Source organism: Acanthochromis polyacanthus, chromosome 9 (genome assembly GCF_021347895.1).
Source record: "Acanthochromis polyacanthus isolate Apoly-LR-REF ecotype Palm Island chromosome 9, KAUST_Apoly_ChrSc, whole genome shotgun sequence".
In the NCBI taxonomy this organism is placed as follows: Eukaryota; Metazoa; Chordata; class Actinopteri; family Pomacentridae; genus Acanthochromis; species Acanthochromis polyacanthus.
The window spans coordinates 29,724,780-29,752,621 of record NC_067121.1 but is presented as its reverse complement, the minus strand read 5'-3'; the positions used below and the strand labels follow the sequence as shown (position 1 = coordinate 29,752,621).

The window sequence follows — 27,842 nt, the reverse complement described above, 5'->3', positions numbered from 1 at the left end:
AGACAGGTGGAACTTTTGAGACCAACACACTGTAAAAAAATGTTATTTTAAAGAGTTTTCAACTATTTCAAGGAGCAATTAACTATTACTTTAAATATAAATTTACATGCTAAACAAATTGGGTTATGACTGTAAGCAATGTCCACATAAAAAATATGTATTCCTTTGAAGTATAAGTTGTTCTTTACACCGTTTGACATAAAAAAAAATTCAAACTGTTTTTTAATCAGTTTTGCAGATATTTGCTACTATTAAAAAGATTTTTTGTTTGTTTGTTTGTTTGTTTTGGAACTGTTACTTTACCCAGTTTCCCTGTCTTGTTCAATTATAGGTAATGTCTAGTAAAATCAATGAAAATAATAATTTGTTGAATGTAATAAAAACAAAGAATTTAACTGTTACAATTTACTTCAACTAAAAGCTCATGTCCTGTTTTTTTCTGCAGTTCCTCCACAAACTACATAAGAAACTTCTTGCAGTTTTTCTGCTCAGAGATAATAAATATTGGCATTTGGCTCGAGAATTTAATGAGTTGACGCTTTTTGGCATTTACCTTCTGAGTTCAAGAAGCGTTGAGCGATGAAAACTGTTGAATATCGATTCTTGGATCTATTTTGACTGCAGAAACGTGATCTCGGGAAACCTGGTCTACGCTCACAGCCCACACGTCACCTCCTGACATCAGCACTCAGCTTAAATACCCGCAACAGCAGCGATGTCGAACACAAACACACACCTTCATGTGGGCAGCCCGGACCCTTCACACTGCTGCAACCTGAACACAACTATCGAAAACAACCATCACCTCAGTGCTCAGGATACTTCAGGATGGGACAGTTTGCAGATAAAGATTCATTTTGAGCTCGGATCAAGTTTTCTAAACACCACAGAAAGTCCTCGCGCTTCATCCTCGTGTTCTGCTGCTTTTAATGATGATCAACGACACTCTGGACTTTGGAGATCTGGACACGAACCTTTCTGAGCCACTTCTCTCTCTCAGCCACAACCTCAGCACGTCCCCTCCGCTCCAGCTGGAGTCCAAGTCTCTGGTGACTTCAGCCACCATGTTCGCAGTGGGAGTTCTGGGAAACCTCATCGCCATAGTTGTGCTATGCGTCTCCAAAAAAGAGCAGAAGGAAACCACTTTCTACACGCTGGTCTGCGGGATGGCCATCACGGATCTATTGGGGACCTGCTTCACCAGCCCGGTGGTGATCGCCACATATGTGGCCAACCGTTGGCCCGGAGGAGCGCTGCTCTGCCACTTCTTCTCCTTCTCCATGCTCTTCTTCGGCTCAGCAGGCATGTCCATCCTGTGCGCAATGGCCGTGGAGCGCTACTTGGCCATAAACCATGCGTATTTCTACTCCCAGCACATAGACCGAACCATGGCGCGGTTTGCGCTCCTGGTCACCTACCTGGCCAACATTGTACTCTGCATTATGCCCAGTTTTGGCTTCGGGAAGCACGTCAGGCACGTTCCCGGGACTTGGTGTTTTCTAGACTGGAGGGCGATGGATCCAGTCGGAGCTTGTTACTCCTTCCTGTACGGCGGCGTGATGCTGGTGCTGATCGCAGTGACGGTTCTGTGTAACTTGGCAGTGTGCAGGTCGCTGGTGGGGATGAACCAGAGGACAGGGATCGTCAGGACGGAGCTGTGTGAACCGGGAGGCTCGCGTCGCCGCTTCCCCCGGCTGCCATCGGTCGCATCTGCAGCGGAGATCCAGATGTTCTGGCTTCTGGTCTTCATGACCATCGTGTTCCTGGTCTGCTCCATCCCTCTAGTGGTGAGGAGAACACGTCTCTGTTATGTATATATATATTTTTTACTTGATATTTTAACTCTTATCTTTAACATTCTCTATCATGTTTCTCTTTGATAGGTGAGGCTCTTCATAAACCAGCTGTACGATCCTGCCTACATCTCTGCCGGAGGAAAGCCAGACTACCGGAGCGACCTGCTGGCGATACGCTTCGCCTCCTTCAACCCCATCCTGGACCCCTGGGTGTACATTTTATGCAGGAAGAACCTGCTGCTAAAGAGCTGCGAGAAGCTAAAAAAGACAGCTGCTCTGGTCAAAGACGGTCGAGGAGAGAATACTGGCTGGGCAGGAGGCCAGAACTCCCCTCCGTCTTTAAACAGCAACGACACCAGCTACGCGTCATTACGCACAGCCAGCTACAGGAACGATGTGGAGCGCCAGGTGTCCATCAAGAATAAATCCTTTACAGACTTCGCTAAGAGACAGGCGTGGGAGTACGACACCGCCCAGGTCAACTTTCACCCGTTCAGCGTGGAATCGACCGCGATCCTCGGCTGTGAGGAGGAAGAAGCAGCTCGATCCAAGCAGGAGGCGGCAGAGAAGGATTACCCTCCAGAACGCAGCGCGACGCCGCTGAACTCTGCGCACGTCCGGAAAATGGACATAGTGACCTGCACGTTTAGCACACCGAGCTCCTGTCAGTCTGTGAAATGTTTCTGATGGACTTTTGTGTCAGTTTTCAGATCTTACAGGCAGCTACTTCACCTGCACAGCGAACAGGTACTTTCTAATTAAACTGCTCCAAACTACTTTATGACATTTGATGGTTCTGAACCACCAAAGAGTTCAATCATCTTGAATAAAGAAATGCTTGAAACATCATTCAGTAAAACTGTGACTGAAAGAACCTCAGCATCAATAATAGGTCACATTCTCTCTGTGACCTAACCACATGAAAACTCTTGAAATCTGATCCTGCAGTGTTCCTCCTACTAGGATCAAACACAAACACACAAGCAGTGCAGTGTCATTTGCACTTCTTTGTATCCGTGAAAACACAAGGGTCAAACCACTGCAGTTATAATCTGTGCATTTGCATTCATCTCTAGCTCACGTGAGTGTGTGCACTGTAAACTTTGTGTGGTTTGAAGGAGCAGGAAATCACTGGTGGTGAAAATTTCGGTTCTGAAACAAAAAATGTTCAACAAAAATGACGATTAGTGAATGTAATGTGGCCACTGGCTGCAGTTTTTTTGCCTGTATAAATGGATTTCCACTGAATGTACACAGACATGGGATCAGAGAAAGTGTGTGCTGACAATTTCCAAACCAGGAAATTTGACTAAATCTCATCATACCCCATGGGTACAAATAAAATGTGCAATATTCTGAGTTTGGTCCACTGTATGAATCCATGTGTGCCATTCACACTCCATGTTTTTCTATTCTGTGTTGTTGTTACACATTTTTTCTGTGAGCCTTTGTTTCTCAATCCACATGCTGCTAACGTGCTCTGTGCCATTAACGGTGTTGCATGATACTGGGAAAACTGAATGTAGACATTTGAATTTGTTGAATATTTATATTGCTTAATTAATGTTTTGATATTTGCAGTTGTAAACAGCCGATGTGAACATATCTCCTTTAAAGAAAAAAACTAACTCTGCTGCTGTATGACATGAGGTGTTTGCTGGGTGTGTTTGTGGATCGGTGCAGAGAAATAAAATGCCCTGAAGACGGAAAACTGAAGAAGTTTACCTGTTGTGCTGATTGACTAAAGAACTTTCAGACAAACATCATCAGCTGACAGACAGGTGGCGGAAGGGGGAAGCTTGTTTTAGTTCAAATTGAGGACAACTGGATTAAAACTTTGCCTTTTATTTTGGACCAGCAGGTGGCGCTACAACACAAGTCTAGTGTAAACTGAGCTGAAGAAGTTAGCGGTGTTGTAGTTAACACAAGAAATCACTATAGAGGTAATTCAGTCAGAGTAATAAGTGGAAACACTGATAGCAAGATTCATATTTAAAAAACTTTATTCCCTTAGAGGATAATGCCATACAAAAATAAAGAAAACTTTATAATAATAATAACAATAATAATGACAGAGTGACATACTGGGAGAGTGTATCTGAGCTGAATTGCTGCACCACTTTCAAATGAAGAATCAGCGTTGAGTTATCAGCGTTGAGTTTCATTTGTTTTGACGTTAAAAACTGACTTCCTTTTTCCAAAACTTGATGCCAAAAATAGAGATTATCTGTCAGACCAAAGTGTTTGAGGTGCTCCAGAGAAAAAATTTTTTTATTAATTATACCACATCTTTTCAATGCAGGTCAACTTGTGTGTGATAACTGTTAGCCTGGGATGTAAGATGGAAGAGAATCTGAGCTCTCTGTAGTTTTTTTGTGTATCTCTAATTCTACCCAGAATCAGCACGAATCTGAGTTTGTTAAAGTGAAAATCTGCACCTTTAAAAGAAGAAAAAACTATGTACTGAATGCAAGCACAACATGAAATGTGAAGTTTGGCAATAAATAGATATATATCTACATTATAGAGTTAACAGCTCTCATATGAAGCCATAATAAATAAATAATTTATCTGAAATAAATATATCTTACTTTTACACAGTAATACATGAAGATGCATGGCATCCATTTGGCTGAGTTCACCTGAACATAGAAAAGATACACTGTCATGTCCCTGTTTGTGTGTAGAGAAAAAAATAGATGGAACTTTAGGAAAGAGCTGCTTTCACCATCAGTAGTGAACATCATCTCCGTCTGTTTAGTCTGAATATGAATATAAACACAGCATCGGTCCTTTAACTGTGTTTTTTTCTGTAGATCTCTCATGCTTCAGCCTTCAGGTCTTGCTCAAATAAAACTGAAACACATGGGGAGTCTCTTTTATGAGGAGTAAGCGGCCTTGAGCATTCTGCAATAGTTATTTAGTTTAAAACAATTCTCTCTTTTGATGAGGCTACAATAAATCCAGAGCTGGACTCCCTGATGACCTCCTCCACAGTCTCTGATTTTCAACCCTCGATCCTCCAGCTGCACTCGGCCCTCTTCCTCCTCCACAGGAAAACGACCACAGGAGTCAAACAAGTGGACTCTCTTCCTTCCTCTACTCTGTGTAACAGCGCCTCCCTCTGGTTGTTTCCTACATACAGACTTTTGGCCTCTGCAGTAATCAGGATGGGTGACGCTGCTCCTCGTCACCCTCTCCCTCGTCTATCTCTTCAGCCCATACACATGCAGCTGGCAGCAGACAGCGACTGGATGGTCCTCCACGTGGTCTGGGCGTCCATGAAGGAAACAGGTTCGTAGCGGTCGGGCCGGCAGCAGGGGTGGCTGCTGACCTTGCGGGCGGTTCGCCGAGGCAGCGAGCCGTTCTCCAGCAGCGCCTTCAGCGCCAGGTCATAGTTTGTTCTGGAAGAGTGGCAGGAGCCAACACAAAACTTGAAGAGGACAATCTCGTCCGAATCAAAGCCCAGTCCGAGGTCCCGAACCCTCATCTCCCTCTTCTCCACGCGGCAGTCCCTGCTGCTCTGCTTGGGCTGCCTGCCTTTACCTTTACCCTTCCTATCTCCTCTCCCCGTCTCCTCCTCTTCCTCCTTTTCTTTCTTCTTCCTCTTCTTCTTTTTCTTCGATGATCCCTTGGGCTGAGGTTCTGTGGGGTCAGAGGAGCGTGGAGAGCGCCCCACCCAGCGGCTGCTCGGATGGTCGTCCACCTCATCCATTACAAAAGGGTCTGGAAGAGAAGAGGAGGCAGTCAGAGAAAGACAGGTGAACACTAGCATGCACAAGAATAATGATCTGTAAAGTTACTCGTTCTCCTGCTTCACTTCTACATTTTAACTTGAAATGAACACAAATCATGTGGATATATATTTAGATGACTGAGATACAAAGCAGATGCTCAGGCTCAAGCCTCTTTCCATTCTAATGCCGCCTGGTGAAGCTGATGTGTGATAAATTCTGCTTCCATGAGAACTTCAGTACCATAAAGAGCGTGCCAAGTGGAGTAAGGGTCACCGTCGTCTTCCTGCTCCTTGTCCTCCACCACCTCTGGCAGCGTCACAGGAAGCTCTCTCTCCTCCTGGCTTCCTAGCAGGCCCACAGCGTGGCCTGAGTCTGATCCCACCCCAGCAGCTCCGGCCTTCACATGAGCTCCTTCCACCAGAGGCAGCAGAGAGACGAGAACCCACAGCAGCACCTACAGAGACAGAGGAGGTGAGCTGCCAGACCGACATCTGAGGGGCTTGTGTAACTCTGTCCAAAGCTAAATGAAGCCAAGAACTAACTTTCAGAAAGCCAGTTATCACTACTTCATGGCAAGTAACTCACTACAAGCACCATCACTGCTGTAATTAAACAGCTTTAATAATATTATGCTTACTTTGTGATTTACAGACATTTTAAAGGCAGTATTAACCTTCAGAACCACAAAGAGTATCTAGGCTTTTTTTTACTCACTGTGGGCTCATTTATCACTGAAATATAAAGTCCTACACCTCTACAGAAACAAAACAACTGTGACCAGAGATGGAGACAAACCAACATGTCTTCTGTGCAGCATGATGGAGTTATAAACGCATAAATCATACAAAATTAATCTTTGAAAACTGATTATTCAATAATAAAAATTAGGGGAACAAAAAAGGCAATCATATCACTTTTTTTCCCCAAGTGCCACAGGTTTTACCAGTATTTGGGGAAAAATGTTTTCTTTGGTTCCATATTTGCCTTCTACTTGCTCTATGTGAACACAGCCTACAGTTCACCCAAACCAGACGTTTTGTTACAAGACGGTTGGAGAGCAGTATTTGTAAGTTTGTTTTTTTGTTTTTCCAGAATCTGTTTAATGTAAACGCTTTGTCTATTTATTTATTTTACACATTTTTAAACCTAGTATATAAAGAAAGTAATTTGGATGTAATATTAAAATTTTAGGCTTAGATTTGGTGAAGTTTTCAGAAGGGATGGCATATGACAGATGTATAGCTTAAGGATGGTTGGAAAGCTGAAAATCCATGATTTTCTCAGTTTTTACAGTTTCTAACTAATATACAATCAATTTTTATATAAAGAGAGCATATGCCTTTCAAACCCCCAGTACCTTTGGGGCTTAGAAAGTTTATCTATGAGATCAAAAAAAGTAAAATCTGACATATTTTCACCTTAAAATGTTGATACACTTATATCCTTTCAGATCAACATATATATTTTCCGTCTACAGTTAGCATGTATTTGGAGTCGTTTTCTTTTAATTGGTGATACAGGTACAAAAATCACTTATTCAGTTATTTCTATCTGTTACTGATGTTCTCTCTGCAGATAACAACTTGGAAAGGAGGCTTATAGAGTTTGTTTCTTTTTACTCACTGTAGCTTGGAATAGTCCACATAAAGCAGTGAGAATGAAGCAAATGATTCAGGTCAAAACAATAAGCTGAAAGATGCTAAAATAGAATGTGGAGCTGCAGTCAGATGATCATCCCCTTTAGGAACTTCTTTCATGCGACACACTCATTAGATCTTTTAATAATATGAGAACAATGAGAAGTGCAGCTTTAAGTGTATTTTTAATGACTCGCTGTTCAGCTTTTAGCCTATCTTTCATAAAACAGATGTCTTCACACAATATGTAGCCTGGGTGCCATATTTAGCAGTTTTATTTAGCATGTTTATCTTTGGATAGAACCAGATTTTCCACTGTTTTCACTCTTCATGCGAGGCGAAGCTAACCAGCTGCTCATATTTACACTACAGACTTTAGAATATCAATGTTGTCATCTAGATTTTGGCAAGAAAGTAAATATGTGTATTAAATGTTGAGCTATTCCCTTCTGTAGATTTTTGATGACATTACTGTAGGGATCTGGAGTTGGTATACTGGTCTCAGAGAAACTCATTTACAAATAAATGATGGTTTAGTTATATACTTAATAACAGTTCTAAGTTGGCAAAGTGCTTTAGAGATCTAAAACCGATAAAGAAAATGAGATAATACTTTTAAAGAGCTCATAAAACACATAGCTCTTCAAAAGCTCTCTCAGAAGACTAACAGCGGTGCTTTGGCTTAAGCCCATTTCATCAAAAGTGATCTCACTTACGCTTCAGTAAGGCTGAAGTTAAATAACTCTGTTTTCTTCCCGGATCAAGCTCTGTCTACTGGCTTACAATTTAGCAACGAAAGCGCTGGTGCTGACAGCGTTTCATGAAAAGCTCAGTCCTGAGCCTTGTGGGGATGGATTTCATTAACAATTTATATCTACACATAACTCATCATCTGGTTTCTAGCGGTCCGCACGGTGGAAATGAAAACATATAAGGCGAAGGTTATTTACGGAGATGGTGATTTCATGTAAGTTGAAGCGTGAGAAAAGGTGATGGAGAGCAGAAGATGTGACAGAAGAGGCGGAAGATGAAGGAGGGGAAGGTTTCTGGGTGCTCTTCTGACAAACCTTGGCCTTGGCTGACATCACATAGGTAATCTCCTGTCTATCCTTCCTCCGAACCCTCCATCTGGTCCCACCTGGACACGAAAACAGAAAGAGAGGAATGTAAGAAAGAGAACAAGGCTTCACTCTGTCAGCTTTCCTTCTCCCAGAGCTCCCTTTGAAAAGGGTAACATAAACTACAGGCACAACATGCGGGCAATATGATGTCTATACATTCACAATTGTCCAGATACTGTAAATAAACCCAGTCCCGCGGGCCCCCGAGCAACCCAACGTGTCACATAAATCACGTCCTCAATGCTTGAGAACGTTGTTTTTGTTGCCGCTTCAGTAAAAAAACAGTGTTTGCTGCCAACTAGTGTGGCTAGTGTTGGCTTGTCTGTTCATACATCCATGCAAACAGCCCCAGTTCTGCAACAAAAGCCACAGCATCTGCGATATACTTGTCAAAAGCATTCTTCAGGGTTATTCCTGCGGCAGAGGTACAAGCAGGGGGAACCAGGCATAGCGGGAGCACTTCGCGGAGGTCCTGGACAAAAACCACAGAGATGCAGGACAGGTGATAAGAGATGTCACGGATGCAGATGTTTATATATAGTACGTGCAGAGTGGAGGATTGTGCTGGGAAGCGCCCGTAACATGAAGTCAATGGTTTCTGTTGTGGCCCACCAGAAGTGAAAACGCAGCGGAGGTCAGAGCATCACGCACTTCAAAAGACGGAGCAGTTCTCTGTGGGAGGAACTTTAGATGTCCCTGATCTGTATCCAGCAGTATTTTAAGAAGCAAAAGGAGCATCCAGTAGATTTAGAGAGAAAACTATAATCTACTGTGGCACAACAAGACAAACAAGGGAGTAAGAAAACTTGTGAGATTTCCTCCATGAGAGCCGCAGACGTCTATACAGAAAGGTCATGCAATTCCTTCCCTTTGTTTTTAAGATCTTCCATTCTGGACTAAAATGGTAGACTGACCAAACAGGTACGTTGCATAGTTTTTATGTAATATATCAAAAATAACTTTCAGAAATGACCATCACAGTTTCCAAGAATGCACTGGAGCATCTTGTAATCGCCTTCCTTGTATTTAACACACTGTCAACGTTGATTTGATATCAGATGTTCATCCTTGATCTCAAAAACAGCAGAAACAATTTAATAGCAAGTCCAATTTGTGGCTCTTCTGGAGCTTTTGATCATATCACAGGATCCTTCTCAGCCCTGTTGTTATGTAATTGTAGATGTTCAAATATGAACATCTTGTCTTTGTTAGCTTAGTAGCTGAGATTATGCACGGATGAGTTACAAAATATTTTTTAAAACAAAAAGGGGTCTTAACAGGGTGTTGGGACACCATGTGCTGCCAGAACAGAATCAACAGAACGGAATCAATGCCCTGTGGCACGGAACACCATTCTTCCAAAACATATTCCCTCATATGGTGTTTCAGTGATGGTGGTGGAGAGCTGTCCAACATGTCAGTCCAAAATGCTACATTTCTGTTAAATTGGGTTGAGATCTGTGACTTTTGAAGGACATAGCATGATGATTCACATCATTTTCATCTGATGGACAATTCAGAATTACCAGTTAACATCAGCATTTTTTAGGACTGTAGGAGGAAGCTGGAGTAACCGGGGAAAACCCACACATGCACAGCAAGAACGTGCAAGCCTCATGCAGAAAGATCCAAGCTGGGACACGAACCGAGGATCTTCTAGCTGCAAGGTAACAGTGCAACCACCAACCACTGTGCAGCCCTGTGCCCAAACCATGGCAGCAAAATGTCCTCCCCCCGGGGGCGGCATGGCTCAGTGGGTAGAGTGGCCGTCTTGTAACTGGAAGGTTGCCGGTTCGATCCTTGGCCCGTCGTGTTCATGTCAAGGTGTCCCTGAGCAAGACACCGAACCCCTAATTGCTCCTGATGGGTCGTGGTTAGCACCTTGCATGGCAGCTCCCGTCATCAATGTGTGAATGGGTAAATGTGACATATCATCATATAAAAGCGTGATATAAATACAACCATTTACCAGTGTAAGAGCCACCAGACCCACTGGCTGCGGGGGTCAAGAGTTCTGTTGTTTCTTTAAATTTGTCATCTGTGTCTAAATTGTATTAAATATGATACAAAACAGAAGCAAGCAGCAGCCATTATTTGTATTTTTGTTTGATAACTGACTTAAATCGGTCAAACTATTAAATCTCCATAAATAGACTCACTGAGTTTAAATAGCTGCAGGGCATTCTGACCTGCAGGAGGAGATTTGTGGATTTTCCAAGGTCAAGATCAAGTGAAACGCCAAGTCTCAAAGGAGCCAAATCACTCTACATCTTTAAGAAGCAACAGAACACACTTTCATTTGGCTTCTTCTCACATTTTATAACTTCCTTCCCCTTTCTGTCATTTCAATGCTTAATTGTTCTCTTAATTATTTTCTGCTTGCTTGCTAATGAATTCAGCACCACACATCTGCAACATTTCTTTTCTGAAACAGCAGTTTCCTCCAGCATCTTTGAAACCACATCTGTCATCTCTCAGAGGCTTTGTTTAACCTTGGCACTGAACTACAGCAACACAGCACACCCAGCGGAACGTATTCCAGCGTGCACCATTCATGTATTCGCAGATCTCGCCGATAAGCTGCACACCGTGTTTATTTAACTCTCAAAAACAATCTCTGCAGTTTGATCTGTGCAACAAGATGGAAGACTGACAAAGGGGTTATGGATCACAGGTCACGGTAAGATCTGCTGATGCATTTATTCCAGCTGCAGCGATCCAGTCCAGGCAAGGAGAAACTGCAGACACCGAGGACGAGGAGAGGCAAACTGAGCATAACTCAGACAGACAAGACAGACAAACTTCAACCCTAAAACCAAACTGTGCTGCCTCCTCAGCTCTCCATCTCCTTCTGTCTCCGGGCTGATTCAGAGCCCGGCAGAGGGGCGAAGCAGGACGGAGGGCTGCAGATCCTCACCGGGTCTCTGGAGATTTGCCATTCTGAGTCCCTAATGCCACAGCTGGGAGTGCTTAGCCCTTTTTTAGATCAACGAGCTGGGAGTCTTCGTGGGCCTGTCTGCTGGTTCATTTCACCCCGCCACTCTGGAGCTGTTTACAGGCCGACGCCTGCAGCCTTTTCGGAGATGAGGTGGAGAAGGGGGGAGTAGAGGGGTGGGGTGGAGGGAGGGAGGGAGGGGAGAGGGACACCAGTCCTGAAGAGCTGCAGACTGACACAAGCCTGCTGATGGCATGTAATGTGTGTGTGTGTGTGTGTGTGTGTGTGTGTGTGTGTGTGTGTGTGTGTGTGTGTGTGTGTGTGTGTGTGTGTGTGTGTGTGTGTGTGTGTGTACTTGTTTCTGCTATTCCGGTGGGGACTTTGACCTGACTATTTGCTATAAAGGTGGGGACTTGTCTTACGGTGGGGACCTAAAATGAGGTCCCCACGGGTGACAACACCGTTTTCTTGGCCATATCGTTGTTAATAAAAAATGTAAAAGTGCAAAAACGTTTGTTTAGGGTTAGGCATTGATTTGGTGATGGTTAAGGTTAGGGTAAGGGTTAGGAGTTAGATATGAATGGGAGTCAATGGTAAGTCCCCACCGGTATAGAAAAACAAACATGTGTGTGTGTGTGTGTGTGTGTGTGTGTGTGTGTGTGTGTGTGTGTGTGTGTGTGTGTGTGTGTGTGTGTGTGTGTGTGTGTGTGTGTGTGTGTGTGTGTGTGTGTGTGTGGTTACAGTTTCAGATTCAACACTAAGCATGCGTGTATGTTTGGATGTGTGTTTAGAAAGTCAAGCATGTGTTTTCTTCCTTGTTTGGCTGATTAAAGCCTTTGGTTTGTCCATCAGGCTGTATGTCTGCAGCGGGGTGAGCGGAGTTCTTGTCACCTTTCATTTACGTAGTCGGTCCTCTGCGCCCCAGTTGTTGTTCACAGTTAGTTAAGTGGGGAAGTTCTCCAGAAGCAAGAACAACACAAAAAGCCAGAGCCAGTAAGTTCGACCAGAGCTTTACTCGACTGCTGGGCATGGTAGACAACACCAGAAGTTACAAAGCTGAGGTAAAAACCAGTGAGCTAAGTCTATATCCACACTTTCCTTTCTTATTTGGAATCACAAAATAAATATTGATGTTGAAAATGTTTCTCAGACACCACATGTGTGTAGACTGATCAGCCACAACCTTAAAACCACAGACAGGTGACGCTGATCGTCTGGTTACGATGGAATGTTCTGGGGGCAATCACTGGGTTTTGGCATTCACGTGGATGCTACTTTCACACGTACCACCCTCCTGAACACTGTAACAGATCAATCCCATCAACTTACAGCAAATACACTCCTTAACCCTCCTGTTGTCTTCATGTATGGGCACTGAAGAATATATTGTTTCATTATCTAAAAAAAATTCCCAAAATTTCTGAAAATTTGCAAAACATTCAGGAAGAACATTTCAATAATTGATTAAAAGTTTCGCTTAAAAGTTTTATTTAAAAAAAAATCCCCCAAATTTGGCAAAAAAAATCTTGTAAATACTTTTAAAAAATGAGTTAAAAATCTTCCAAAAAAATCCTAAAAATATCTAAAGTGATTACATATATATCAGTAAAACTTCTAATATTTCCTTTAAGAACATTTACAAAAAAATCTACCAAAATCCAGCAAATTTCACTGGATTTTGCTTGATTTTTTAAAATGTTCTTAAGAAATATTTTTAACATTTATTTTTTTTCCACCAAAAAATGTTCATAGATTTCCAAACTTTAAAAAGGGTCAATTTTGACTTGCAGGACGACGGTTAATGCCAGCAGCCTTTCTGAGTGGGGTGATACACACCAACAGACCACAAAAACTGCTCAGGAGTGACTCGAGGAACACGACCAAGAGCTAAACTGTTGATTCAACCTTCGAACTCTCCAGATCCCAATCTGATCGAGCATCTGTGAGATGCATTGAAATATATCCAAATCCAACCTGCAACTCACAGGACCCAAAGGATCAGCTGCCAGACCTCCAGATTTATTAGACAGGCTTATTGGTCGAAATGCACGAGACAGCTTAAGTCCGTATACAGTATGCAAGAACATATTTCCTTTCTTCCCCCGATCTTGTTTTAATTTTCCAAGCATAGCATGTAGTATCTGCTCTTTTAGGTTTTATGTGATGTCACTACCAATCAACCTAAAAAACATTCAATGAAGATTTTACAACTTACTTAAATGTCAAATATTTGGCAAAGAGCCCCAAAAGCTCCATTTTATCCTGAACTCTACTGTAGCTACTGCATTTGTAAGGCAGTATTTATAACACAGCGATTTCCTGTCTTACTATACTTCCATTATTATTATCATTTCTAAGAGAGATGTGTCTTCGCTGAGACAGAAAGCAGGACAACACAGCAGAATGTGTTTCTGATTAGTGATCTGTGTGCCTACTGTATACCATTACATCCTCAGACTTGAGCTTTGCCCACAGAGCCTCCATAAACCTCTCACCTTGTAAAAAAAACAAAAAAAAGAACCTCCAAGCTCTCTGCTGTTTCCTCTCCCCGTAAAAGCCAAACTTCTCTGATAATGACCTCCTATTAGAGACGCGCTCAGCTCTGCCATGCACGTACGGAAAATGCTCTGACCTGCAGCTTTAACCTGTCACTATCGAGGTACCTGATTGCAGCAGCGAGGAGTACAGTAAATCACCGCTGGCTCAATAAAAGACACCTGCGGTGTAAGAGGAGATGCAGGAGAGGGAGGCTGAACACCAGGAGAGCTGCCTGATCACTACCAGACTCTGAGAAATCTGGGGAGGTCCTGCAAAGCATAGCATGATGATATCTGCGTGTGCCCCAAAGCACTGCATATATGCATCCAGAACAGTGTGAAAACTGGTTTTGTAACTCTGCTTTAATCTTGTTTGTATCACTCTGGTTGCCAGAGTATTTTTTTCATGAATGTGTCATACAAGAGGCTTCAGGGTGTTTCACCGAGTGTTCAGTTTTCACTTTTATCTGAGTTGAGAGTCTAAGAAAAGACCTCTTGAAAGAAAAAATGATTTGCTGTAACATAAAATACCTTCTTTAGCCTTTTTAGGCATTAATATGACGTCCAGGAGTCACGCTGCTCTGTACTTACTCTTGATTCTCATCTCGACCTTCTGTTTCTCATTTTCACGCTTCTAATTTAAAGCCGCATACACATTAAGCGTATTTTTCTCTTGCTAAGTGTGCTTTCTTCCCCTTTACGGCCAAACCAATTTCACTCTTCAGCAGTTAACGGCAGCGTGTCTTAACTATGTGAGGCAGCCACGAAGGAGGAAGAAAGCTGGAGAGGGAGCGATAAAGAGAAGGAGATAATAAAACAAACACACGATAAGAGAAAGAGAGAATTAAAAAATGGAGAACGGGTTAGTGTCCAGGGGAAAGGAGAGTGAGGAAAAGATAATTGAAGCATTGAATGGGAGGCGTCTAAAAGCAGAGATAAGGGTGAACGCAGGGAATGACAAAATGAGAGTGCAGAAAGGGAGCGCAGACTGAAGCCCGGTCACTCTGTAATCCCATAATCCCTGGCAGGCAGGCAGGATGTAATTGCTCGTTAGTGCCAGTTTCCACTCTGAGGCCTGTCACTGCTGGAAAACCACAGAGCGCCGCCAAAATGAGAAACAGATAGCAGGTCCCATGCCTCGCTTCAGATAGGTAGGTTAGGGGCCCCAACCCGACCCAGCTGCCCCCCTACACCAACCAAAACACGCACATCTGCACACACACACTCTTTACAACCGCTGCTCTTTCCCCTCATAATCCGCTCTATGCCACAAAAACATAAGCTTTTCTTCTTTTTCCTGATTTCCCGCACGCTGGAGCCCACACACAGGACGTAATCAGAGGTGTGGACACTGCAGCGCTTGGAGGAGGATGGTGAGGAGAGGGGGGTGAATCTGGATGACCTCACTAGTCTCTCAGTGTTTCTCCCACCAGGTGGTTTTATTAACCGACTGACAACATCCGAGCCGGTGGGTGTCGGAGAGTCTCTCAGGACGGAATCAGACAGGAAAGCAGGACAGACGGAGATGGAGGGCGGCTGACTGGGCTGGGAGTAATAATCTATAAGGAACAGGGTGACTGACTGAATAATATGAGTCGGGTGGGGTTGGGTTTAATTTGAACCACTCTGGAGATCGACACAACCGGGACAGCCGAGACAGGTGCTGCTCACTAATGTTTTAGTGCTGAAACAACTTCATAATGTGCAACTTTAGCTTCTCAAATGTTGCATTCTTTTATACAACCCCATAACAACTGAATATATTGAGACTTCTGACTGTGCTTTGGATTTTGAGTATTGGCATTTCACCGTTTTCTCACATTTTATAGACTGAACAAGTAATCCAACACACCGTAGTACAAAAAAGACTGCTAGATATAAAGTTATGAGCTGCAAAGCCACTTTAAATTGGTACTTTATTTACATTTTTATGCAAATAACTGAAGTATAATGGGAAAAAAAGCTACTCTCCTCAGCTTTATTTTCAGGTAAAGACAGAAACTGTTTTTGATTTTTGTTTTTAAATTCAAAAAGAAAAAAGTCAGAAACCAATTTAATAATAAATGTTTAAAACAAATAACTACCTGATGAACATAGTGGAGCATGTAGCACTTAGTCAGACTGACATAGTGTAAATCTGTGATTTTTGCTACTCATTTCACTCAGTATCCTCCTCCCCTTCCACTACCACGATAGCACTTTCAAACAACAACCTCCAGAGTCAAAATGAAAAGTTTTGCTGCTGATTTGGATCCCCATTTGAATGACATGATTCACTTGTAGGGATTGAGCCATATGTTGTTGTTTTTTTCAAGGCCAGTACATATAATTATTAGCAATGAAGGAGACTAATAACCAATATTTGTAGCCAACATACATTTACAGTAAAGATGAAAATCTCCGTGTCAGATTTCAGAATCACAAAGTCCAATGCAAAATGTTTTTGAAGTGACTTTATCATAAGAAAAACTTTGAACATTTATCCTTCAGTGTTGATCGACTAAAACTCTTGATTTGTAACCAATCAGTGCATTGTGTGCCTCAGAGTTGGGGCTGCAAAGAGAGGGAGATTTGTGTATTTTATTAGGAATAAGTTTTAAAAGTAAAACTTAAAATGCTGATAATGGCAACAATTGTGAATATCAGCTCCAGAAGTAAGTGACTGGACTTCCGTCGTGGAATCATTCGACTTAAGTTTCCTTTTCAGTTGTTGATCCTTTCGTTTTCATTCATTCTCTGGTTGAGGTTTGGCACCAGAACGGTGTGGTTATGGTTCAGGAAAATGACATGGCTTGACTGACACAACAATAACTACATTTTAGAAGTCTGGTTAAGTCTCAGTACCAAAATGACTTGGTCAGGGTTGGGAAGATACCAGGACTTGAGTTAAAATTCAACTTTATTGTGTGTGAAGCATAGGAGGCTGCAAGTTTAGGACTATACTTCTTGGACCTTTCTTGGTCCTGACAGGGCCACAAACCAAACTGGGTGATCACTAATGTATGTGGCTACATCTGTTTTACTAATTATCTTTCCTAAGAAAGAGTTATTGCAAAACAAGGGTCTGAGAAATGCGGTTTTACAACTGTGGTTCTGAAAATACTGCCTTCTCTGCTACACACACACTACTCCCTCCACTTCATGTTTTAAGCTTCTCCCATCCCATCACACACGTAACTGGTTGGATGAAAAGGAGCAACAGTAAAGCAATAAAATAAATGGCAAAGATTTGAAAACAATTTTTTGAAACGTTGCAAATAAACCCAATTCAGCCGAGAGTACATTTCCCTCAATATACATTTGAGAATGCAGTTTAGCTGTGCAGAATGTAACTTTGTGGAAATTGGCCTGACTACTTGACACTATTTAGTAGTTAATGACTTGACAATGGAGCAAAAAGAGAAATCAGAGTATCAACTTGATGTGTAAATAGGCAGGCATTCACCAACATTTGGTCAAATACACTTTATAAGACCACAGGTATGTGTTTACAGCTTGTTGTCTGCAGGAAGTTACAAAAAAAGAGAGAAAAGAATAAAAGACTTAGATCACATCTCCATCATTATATAGTGATTATCTTGCTAAATATCAGCTGCTGATTGGCTAACTAGCCACACATTACAGGGAACAGTGCTTTTTTTAAGCTTCACGTGCAGCGTTGAACAGCGCAGCCTGAAACTCATTAGACGTACCTATTAGAGGTTAACTTATTGGTTGCCTAATGGTAAACCTGAGTGAAAAGTGATTTACATCAGGGTCCCTGTAGCTTTCTTTCCAAAGAGAGGAGCTGTGAAGAAGCGTGTCTAATGGCTCTCCAGTGGGATAAATGAGCCGCTTTTAGTGCGGAACAATGTGTTTGAAGTGTAACAGTTCTGGATTAACGCCCTCACACGTTTAAGTTGATGTTGCCAGAAAGAGTTACTGCAGGTCGTCGGAGTGTTAGGATCAGTGGGTCACAACAAGCGCCATAAAATGCATTTTTCCGTGGGTCATAAAAGTGTCATCCATGAGCAACACATGAACCTGGAGCTGCGACCCTGATGGCATTATCACAGAGAGAGAACGCTGTCATCATCTGAAGCCACCTGGCTCCACTAATGCAGACATGTGCAAGAGGAGAGAACATTAACACATGTATCATGAGACCATGCAGGCATTCTGCCGCCCAGCAAAGATGAGATAATACGATGTCACAGAAGTCCAAAGAAACAATATTGTCTCTGGTTTAACACACATTGTGTTGGTTTAGCTGCCCAGACGTCTCAGACAGCTAACAGGTAAGGTTGCACATTTGTAAATCAAATTCTTCCTTTTGTTTTTACATGCCTTACTAATCACTATTTGCTCAGTAAATTTGTCTCGTAACAACAGTTACTGTTGGTGGGCACGTTATCAAGAACTCTGACTTCCCGCTTATCATCCGTTTTCTGTCAGCAACATTTCATTACACGAACAAAACAAAACACAAACAGACGTCATTTAGTGAAACTGGTTCAGAGACACCAAGTAACAAAAATGATTGATGTACCTGTCCTGAGTTCTAAGGAAATATAATGAAGGCTTACATAGTGCAGCCACTAAACAGTAGTTAAAGCATTCCTGTGCAGTAGCTGAAGATTCTCAAAGAGAAAATCAGAGGTTTTGCAAATTAACAATTTAGCCACACTTTTAAAACCACTTTATTTTCAGGTACAACTGCGCACACTTGTAATGTAAATAATATTCCATTATTGCACATGATTGCTGTCTTTAAAATATGATCAATGTTTGATGGACTATAGTGGTGATATTTTTACCGAGTTTCTTAATTTTCTCTTTCAAATATGGCAGGTTTAGGTAGCTTTGGGATTTGGTTTAAAGCTGCATTAAACTGTATTTTTAAACAAACAATGGATCAGTATTGTGAAAGGTGTCAGTTCTTCATCACAAACTGTCAGCTGCACAGAGTATTTCAGCTTCTGATAACTGTTTAAGGGCCACATCTTTGTTGTTCTGGTTCATTTCTGATGCTCCCCATAGCAGACAAAGCTAACAGCTAACTGGTTTGTTTTACATAGACCATTCTCTAACGCTGGTGTGACCACACCACATTATTATTCTGCTATGGGGAGAAAAACTCTCTGGCTTGTTTATTTTTCTTTAAACCAGTCACAATCATCTTGGCTTATGCTAAGCTCAGGATGCAGTGATGTGTCCCCTCAAAGTAGTGACAGGTGGAATTGTTTGGGAGGAACAACTAGCAGAGCTGCCTTGCTGCACAATCCAAATCCTCAGCAAAATTTGAAATGTTTAGTGTTGTATGTTGCTGCTCGGAGGTTCTTACGTTTACTTTCTGTAGCAAAGATCATTTTTAAAACACTAAGATGTATATAGCAAAAGGGGTGAAGAAAATCGTGTGAAGTATGCAACCAAAGTAAGGCTTATACCTGAAATATCCATCTGAATGACTAACTTGTTAACTGTAACTGCTAAAGAGCCAGATGCTTCACTCATTAGATGGTAGAGACCAATACTGAAGTTCAAAAAGAGCGAATGTAAGACTTACATTTTTTAGACATCGGTACTGAATAAATGGATACCAAGATAACAACTAATGCCACTGTTCCGTGTGCAATCCATTCAAGTGGCCTAAAAGAATTGTTTATTGCAGCCTTAAGATCTGTATTATCATCTGACTGCTTTTCTTTGGTGCCCTATTTCATCAGTCTCGCCATGTTCCTACATCTTAGCAGTTAAGTTGTCAAATTAAAGATGGTTAATATCCAACACAGGAGCAAATATCAACTTTACAAACTTGCACAGCAAGGAGAGCAAGACGTTTCCAGTACAATAAGCAGACGTACTGAACCTGCCAAGATTTTCCACATCAACTGTAGCTTGCAAAATGTACAACAGCTTCAAGACAAGATTAAGCATACAGGGTCACTGGAAAGTTTAGCTTATGTGCAGTTAGCACCAATTACCCACATGGAAACCCACAATGCAACAGACTCATAAGCGCCTTGTGATCTGATCAGGTAAATTAGACGGGACACCATTATCCACCGAGCAGGGCCCTGTTTTCCCATGAGCACCGAGGTAAAGACAGGCTCCTGATGCGACACATCTGTGTCCTCACCGTCTCGCTCCCCTTCACTTTGTTTCCCTGCCGACGCTGTTTCCCAGTGTCCCTGACCCCAACAACCCAAATTCCTGCCTGATTAAGTTGGTTTTAAAAGGAAGCCACACAGAGAGCGGTTGGGTGAGCCTCACCTTAAATGGGAACACATTTTAGCTATGTTGGAGCGATGATCAGAGGGTAGGATTTCACTTTCCGGTGTTAGTGAGGACGGCAGTGCTTAAAAGGCCTCATAGAGGACAGAGGGGGAGAATAAAGAGGGATGAAGAGGAACAGACAAAAAACACACCTTCAACAAAAAACACTAAAAAATGGCGCTGGAACGTCACACGTGCACACACACTGAAATCCCCTCCCTTGGAACCACTCCACCCACTCTTGCAACCTTTTCTTGCTCCCATCTCATGTTGTTTTTTTTGCCAAATTAAGGCCACACTGAGCCTCGAGTAGCGCTCAGAAAAGTCATTGGTGACACACACACAAACACACACACTAGTCATTATTAGTGTGTCTTGTGTCTGGGTGAACCAGCGCTCTCCAAAGTGTTTCCGTGTCGCCCGCTCGCGCCCCAGACAGGCTGGGTTTAATGACCTGGCCTGATAGTTCAAAGCAGCCCTCAGACGCTATGATTAATGAATCTGACCTGCTAATTTCAGAAGAATACAGCTTATTGTATCAAAACGCGCTGCTCTCTGCTCTGGGCTAGTTAACATTCTTCTGCATTCGGAGAAAAAAAGTTGTTTTAAGGAGTCTGATTGTGCGATAAGGACAGGAGTTTCAGCGTTATGTTTCATCAGCGGCTTCGAAAGTATTAAGTGCTGCTTTGGTCTAAATAATTTAAGCTGTTTGAACTTGAAGAAGCCAAAGTGCTCGACAACAACAAAACAATTTGAGATCAGAAAGAAAGAAATAATTCCCCTGGCGCGCTCACACGATATCGTCCGGCGCTGCAAAAGCAAGCACCCAGAAAACAGAAGTAGCATGGGAAGCATTTGTCTGAAGGAATACATCTAACAAATTGAAATTCCTTTTTGTCAGATCATGCCTCCTTCAATTTGCCCTGAAGGAATCACTGTGGTTCACTGCATACTCTAAGCACTTCCAGATTGGAGTTGCCCTGTGGCACTTCAGGTTGCATAATCAATCTCTCTCACTGCACTCTCTCCATTAGCGCTGGGACAAAACAACCAAAGTAACGTTAGCCGTCGACGCTGAGACCGAGCCGAAGACAAGGCTGCCTGCACGGAGCACACATTCATCTTTTACTGACAGACTTCCATTAATCTGAGAACACTGTAGCCCTGCTCTAATGGTTGAATGTTGGACTGCATCAGTGTCGCCGTGGAACCAGCAAAACTGGAATTTATTGGCTGTAAATTTGAAGCCCTCACTTAGCTTAATTATGCTTTTTGTGGTTTTGTGCCTGGTGAGCAATTAGTGCATTTCACCTTTTGCAATTAAGTCTCCTCCAGCTTTCTGTTTGTTTCAGGGTTCAGTTTTTATACCAAGACTTTGTAGAAGCAATGCAATTCAGCTCAAGAAATTAGGCATTAATGTGAATTTGATTAAAGAAATACAAAAAAACAGACCCTAAACAAATGGTCATTAAATAATAAATACACTTTAATAGCTTTATAATTTCATTCATTTAAAGCGCATAGCATTTAAAATATCATCGACGAACTTGTTGCGAGCTACCATATTTCATTCTTCTTTGCTTTTATGTTTTGTTCTCTATTGATATTTTTGAAGAAAAAAATAGAAACATGTATTCATTAACTCCTTTTGTAACTACGCGGTGATAATACTTAAAAATACTATTATGCTTCAATTTTTTTGTTAAAAAAGTAGTCCTTTTTGCAGCATAGCAGAAGTTGCATCTCTCTCCTGTTAGCTAGCTACATAGCTCTAAATGCTAAGGGTGCAAAGTGGAAAAATAAGCTAACAAAACTGTAATTTACTGTAATTTATCAATGTCATTCTAATTACAGAAGCTGAATTATGTCTGCAAATGGGGTATTATATTTCAAAAGTGTAAGTTTTGATGTAAAGCCAGATATTTAATACTGTATATATACTAGCTGCTAACACATTAGCCACTTAGTAATCTAAGTTATGTTAAGAATGTACTCATAAACCTGGTATGTAATATATTATTGGAAGGCTGCGCAACAAAATATCAAAATATATTATGTTATGTAATATGGACCATGCTGCTGAGCAAATTTAAATCTTGGTAGTTGTCTAAATCTTTTTTAAAAAGTTAACGGAAAGTCTTGTCTGGCGAGAGAGATGCTATACCACTGAAAATTTCAACACAATCAAATGAAAAATAAATTGTAAGCATTATAATCCTTGTTTAAAGAAAGATAATGTTGGTGAAAAACTGTAAATGGTTCTAAATATTGTTTTTGTCTTGGCTCCAAAAGTGAGTGAACTTGCTTGATTTTCTTGTCTTCAGTTCTCTTGGTTGTCATGTGAAACAGATGTTCTGTTTTTTATGTGACAAATTTGATTAAAAAAAAAGACTTAATCTCAGTTTATAAATGAGGTTTTTAAGCATCAATTTGTCTCTGAGTTTTTAAACTAAATACTTAAAAGTAATATTTAATAAGTGGTCCTGAAGCTGAAAGCTTAGTGAGTAATGAGGCTAATTGGGAGATGAAGTCAAACAGTGTCACATCGTGTTTGTAGCCTCAGTGGATCAAAATCAATTTATGAGGCTGCTTCCTTGTAAATAAATGGTAATAACAATAACTTATTTTGTCATTTTAATCATGAATGTTTCACTGGCTCTCTGTGAGTCTGAACACAAAGCAGCATCAGAGCAAGAAGCAGTTAAACCCATAACACCAACAAACGGCACGCTAACTCTCGTAAAGCCACATGCCAGCTAAAACAAACCAGACCACACATCAGCAGGCTGCTGGTAAAGAGAACACGGCGGCTCGCTGTACCTGACCCTCGGCAGGGCCGCTGACCCTGTGACCTTTAACTGGAGGAAGTGAAAGCTGTGGCAGCGTGACGGGGGAGTGTGAGATGCCTGAAGCGGAGGCGATACTCTCATGTTCGGCCTGAGAACAAACCGTGGACTCTGAAACACCTCGGTTAAAGAAAAACAAGGCTGTTTCACGACATGTTTCCTCACATTTTACAGACATTTAGTTGCTGAGGATGTGCGACATGTCTCAGACGATGGCAAAGCTCTTGGACACACAGACATTCATCAAGTACAAGAAGAGATGAGAAAGGAGATAAAACACCAGAGCGACATTCAGCTGAGGTCTCCCTCCAACTGAGGCTCATCTGTGTGTTTGTGACATAGTATGTAGCGTGCATGACTGCGTGAGTCAGCCGATCAATGAGTCAGTCAACAAGAATGGAAGTTCATCTACAAATATGTGACTCAGTGAGACATCATCTACGGCTTTCTCTTACATCTTTGCAAACACAAATCTTTACAATTTGTGATGGAAAGTACCAGAAGCTGAAACTGAGGGTGTGATGAGAGAAGAAAAAATACAGAGTCCTGCTGAAAAAGACTTAATAAAGCCAAAGAGATTAACTGAGTTTTATCAAAGTCTGAAAAGAAATGCGCTTGACTTCCAGCACGTCAAAACACCTGAAGCTTAGAAGGCTTCATTTGGCCCTGATCCCCTCTGAGGCACAGCAGAGGAGGGAAACTCATGCAGCTCTATATGTGTGTGTGCGTCTGACCATCACTTTGATATTTAGATTTGCAGGCCACCACAAAAGAGGATCACACTGGAAGACTTCCTGACTGCCACTGTTTCCTCCTCAGCCATAAGAACACACACATATAATACCACAGTCACACTGATTTAGATTCCTCTACATTTCAGACTCCCCTCCTGGCACCTTGTAAACACCCCAGACCAAAAATCATAAAACTTCCCTTTATAAACCATAAACAGCCTCAGCTATTCCCATCTTTTGCCAGACTGTATCTCACAAACACATCCAATAAACCCTGAATATAAATCTGAATCCAGGTCACAGCGACACGGACAGTTAAATGAGCCCAAAGCAGCTGGCAGGTGCGTGCAGGGAGGTTTAGAACTCAGCAAAAAAGCCTCTGAAGTCAAAGAAAATCCCACATTATTACCTACTATTATTTCAGTGTTGTCACAGCAAATAATGAACACAAGAGCCCAGATCTGCTTTCACAGCAACTTTACGCACATAAATATCCAGCACTGCTTCTCTGAAAGTCTGCGGCACTGTCTTAAATCACTACACAGCCAACCTTGGAGAATCTGAATCGCGCCTTACCAGCTGTCCAGTGCGCATTCTGCTCCAAGTGCGCACCGGAGAGCGCAGGAGAGTCACTTCTTCTTCTTCCACGCTTGGTGCTGCTCATGTTTGTGCCCATCCATAGGCTGCGGTGCGTCATGTTTTACTACGTGCTGTCACGGCTTGCAAATGTTCAGAGCGGGCTGTCTCCTCTGAGGTCGAAGCAAACATGAAGAATCCATCTGAGTGCGGCTCAGCTTCAACGCGAGAGGCGCCTCCTCCTCGCCCTTTATGCGCGGCCAAAATGCCCCTTTTTTCTCTGGCCGGTGTCCTGTCACGGCTTCTTGCAGAGTCTCAGCAGCCTAAAGATGAAAAGACAAGGTGGGACATGAATACAGGCTAATTATTAGTTTTTTTTTAATGTACCTATTAAGTTTCAGATTTTAGTTTTTAAGTTGGCTTTTTTGCGCTTGAGTGAAACCTAACAACTGGATGAAACGGTTCTACACCACTTTATTTCAAAGGAGCTGCCAAATGAACCAACTCATTTTCTGCTTCTGTCACCTCCTCTTCTGCTTCTTTACTGTGAAATAGATGACGTTATTTAACAGTATTTTTTAGTTATTTAGTTGCTGTAGCCTATTTTAAGTCAAAATACGAGACCAAACGACTTTTTAAGATGGACATTTCCAGGCGGTTGACTTATCCAGGTCGAGGAAAAATAACCTTTACAGCTGACTGCAATTGGCAGAGCACAGCCTGTATAAACTCTAATTAGGTAGGAGTTTGTTTGCGGTGGCATAAACATCCAACACGGACAGACAGAGGGAGAGTACAGACAGTCAAACAGTCAGAAGTGAAGGAAATGTTTGCCCTCAATTTACTACTTATGAAGTGCCTCTGCTGACTCACGTCTAACCATCGTTAAATGAAATGAAGCCAGTTTTTCAGGCATGACTCTCCTCTCCTTACCTTCAGTAACCTGTTCAGTCTTGCCTCCAAACAGCTCGTATGGTTAATGAGTAAATAACAGCACGAGAAATGTCTCACTGCGTCTTTTTCCAACAGGAGTCAAGGTCGACACCAAAACGTCCGAGGAGCGACTCTGCGCAGTCACATAATTTGGCACAAAACCAAAGGAAAGTCGTGTTTTCTTCTTCTTTTGCGTGTCAGCTGACTTTAAATTTGAATATCAAACCCAAAAAGAAAAACGTTGCACCGTATGTGAAAATATGTCACTTAGAAGAAAAAAAAAACTCCACGCGTCACGCTTTTACGCAGCTGCAGTCCGCGTCTCCAAGAAAGCGCGTCTCTTGTTTTTGATCAAAAGTCTGTTCAGGACCCCGGTATCCAGTCATCAGAGCCTGTGTCGCTGTATGTTTTCTCAGGAGTCTACTACACAGCTACCAAACAATGTCTACAATGCCCCGCAGGACTGGAGGCTATGTGTTAAAACTGCGCACCTCTCCGCCTGTCAGAGACTTTGTGAAACCGGAGTGAGGTGGCGGCTGCACAAAGTGCTGTGAGTTTTCTTCCCCATCCACATGGCTCAGATGTCTTTTTGTTCGTGCGCCGGGAGCAGCGAGGGAGGGAGGGATGTAGAGAGGGAGGTGGGGGAGAGACTGTCATACAGGACGGTCATGGAGCGTTTCTGGAAAAGCGTTCCAGTGGAAGAATCCGGCCAAGAGACGTGTCCTTCAGTGTTTACACTCCCTGTCTGATGAATGTAGAGTGTTTCACTATATTCCACTTGAAGGAGCCACTCAGACAGTGAGGGTGGACAGACGGGTGAATGGACTGTGAGACAAAGGGTCCCTGGGAACATGTGGGACCCCACCCCTCCTGTACAGGAGCAGGACATCTAATCTGAAAGAGGTTTGCACCACTTTGTAGTCATATTGCATCTCTTGTAGTCGGTTTCCCTCCTTGATCTTGTGCCCAGTAGATCTGCTCTGTAGCCTTTTCACACACACATGCATGATTGAATGCATCCACCTGCAGGACGTCACTGTGTACACACGCACAGATGTTTGTCAGCCTGTTGCATGTATTTGTCCTGACCTGGCCTCTGGAGCAGATTGTGTCACCCACTGTCACGCCTGATGGATGGGCAAAGGGAGAAAGTGAACCTCACCATGGACCCCTCATTAAACTGACCTCCTCTCCTGGTCCCTCTTCACCCAACAGGTTTGTCATTCCCATTCCTCTCTGCCACCCCACTCCACCCACCCACCCATCGGTGCACGAAAAGGCCCTGAAGCTGAGGCACTCCCTGCAGGGCAAACACTGAGGCCTGCTGAGCACAAAGGCTGGGTAAACAGCTTCTTAGCTTCCCTCTCTGGGCCCACTCTCCATGCAGAGCCAGAGACAAATGCAGGGAGGATCCCTGGTCTCTGCCACAGCACTATTATTAGTAGCGACCAAGAAGGCAACAATGCACACAGCTGAGGTGGCTGACATGAAGGAATGTACCATCAGATAATAGGGATGAGCTCAATAACAACAGGAGGGAACACAGACCTGCAGGGATCATAAAAGTCTACAATATTTGTGACTCATGGATGTCAAAATAAGCTTCATAAAACTTAATAATAAAACCACAGGCCTTTTTTTTCCTGCGCTATCAAACCGATCTAGTGCCAAATAATGCATGTTCTTGTCTTATAAAGATGATACAATCACCTCTAGAGTGAAAAAAATGTCCTTAATGTTGGTAATAAGTTCGTAAACTACGACAGGAGCAGGTGGCAGAGTTTCAGCTGAGGGCATCATGAATTTCAGAAGTGTGTCTACATCATCCATCACTGTGAGCGATGGCGATGAACTTGTTCGGCATTGTAAAAGGGATTTGCAGCATGACACTGTTTGCACACCCACAGTTAAACCTCATGCAAGCAAAACACACATATATCTTCAGTGCGCACACACACAGGATTAGTCCAGGCCTCCTTCCTGGCAAGATGCAGAAACATGATGGCTGTTGCGGAATTTTTCATTTCCTTTTAAGATATAAAACCGATTTTATGAGAATATTTTTGTTAACATCAAAATGTGATTTTTTGGTGTGTTTGTTTAATCATTTTTTGTGTAAGTGAAACTCAACTCTGTATCCTCAAAAATGTAATGGCTGTCTCTATGGGATGTGCACACTGGTTTCCATGGATACAGGGTGCAGGTTCGGGCCTCTGGAGCTGCTGAGTCCGTCCAAGTTCAGGACCGGATGCGAGAGAAAGGGTGGGTGGTTTGGATTTTGGGTGGTGATGCTGGAGGGAGACGGAAAGGAGAGAGGAAGACGGCTGTGCTCGTCCAGATGTGATGTGGAGGAGAGTTAAAGGGCATTTCTCTTTTCCCTCCAAGGTGTCTCCGGTTTCTTCTGGAGGTGCAGGTCCCTGCCCTCACCGCCTGTCCTCCTCTTCTTTTTTTCCCTCTCTCCATCCAAAGGTGACTTTCTTCTCTTGGGCCTCGTCCAACTTTTAGTTTGTTTTCACTTTTTCAAGTGGGGAACTCCCCTCATCCAGCACGCTGCCCAAAGCCCCTGGGCCAAATCTGTAAAACAAAGCCAAAACTGCAGGAAAAAGTCATACTGTTACAGCTCCGAGAGCAAAACAGCGAACTCCATAACAACGTGTTTCCACATTAGCTCAACAAGTGAATACGGCACAGATAAATCTGCAGTAATTACCACTTCATCAGAGCATTTCAAAGCT

General features: G+C 42.6%; 2 protein-coding genes across 2 annotated transcripts; one reads left to right on the top strand and one right to left on the bottom strand.

The window, feature by feature from the left end:
• Window positions 1-742: 742 nt before the first annotated feature.
• ptger4c (prostaglandin E receptor 4 (subtype EP4) c) lies at window positions 743-3,515 on the top strand. The gene is made up of 2 exons (XM_022200681.2): window positions 743-1,787; window positions 1,884-3,515. Exons 1-2 carry the CDS (start codon window positions 930-932, stop codon window positions 2,481-2,483), a joined length of 1,458 nt encoding a protein of 485 aa, XP_022056373.1. The 5' UTR covers window positions 743-929; the 3' UTR covers window positions 2,484-3,515.
• A 266-nt stretch (window positions 3,516-3,781) lies between these two features.
• Window positions 3,782-26,745, bottom strand: LOC110955617 (uncharacterized). Its single transcript, XM_022200674.2, has 5 exons — window positions 25,108-26,745; window positions 24,175-24,497; window positions 8,238-8,308; window positions 5,774-5,987; window positions 3,782-5,522 (listed from the first exon to the last, which is right to left on the bottom strand). The coding sequence occupies exons 2-5, from the start codon at window positions 24,293-24,295 to the stop codon at window positions 5,011-5,013; spliced, it is 918 nt and encodes a 305-aa protein (XP_022056366.2). The 5' UTR covers window positions 24,296-24,497; window positions 25,108-26,745; the 3' UTR covers window positions 3,782-5,010.
• Between the last annotated feature and the right edge of the window lie 1,097 nt (window positions 26,746-27,842).

Bases quoted from the DNA above. Each gene is read 5' to 3' on its own strand.
- ptger4c (XM_022200681.2), top strand. From the start codon at position 930: ATGATGATCAACGACACTCTGGACTTTGGAGATCTGGACACGAACCTT. The intron at 1,788-1,883 runs GTGAGGAGAACA...TCTCTTTGATAG, and splicing joins TCTGCTCCATCCCTCTAGTG to GTGAGGCTCTTCATAAACCA.
- LOC110955617 (XM_022200674.2), bottom strand. From the start codon at position 24,295: ATGACGCACCGCAGCCTATGGATGGGCACAAACATGAGCAGCACCAAG. The intron at 8,309-24,174 runs GTAAGGCGCGAT...TTTCGTGTCCAG, and splicing joins GAATGCGCACTGGACAGCTG to GTGGGACCAGATGGAGGGTT. The intron at 5,523-5,773 runs GTACTGAAGTTC...CTTCTCTTCCAG, and splicing joins CACTTGGCACGCTCTTTATG to ACCCTTTTGTAATGGATGAG.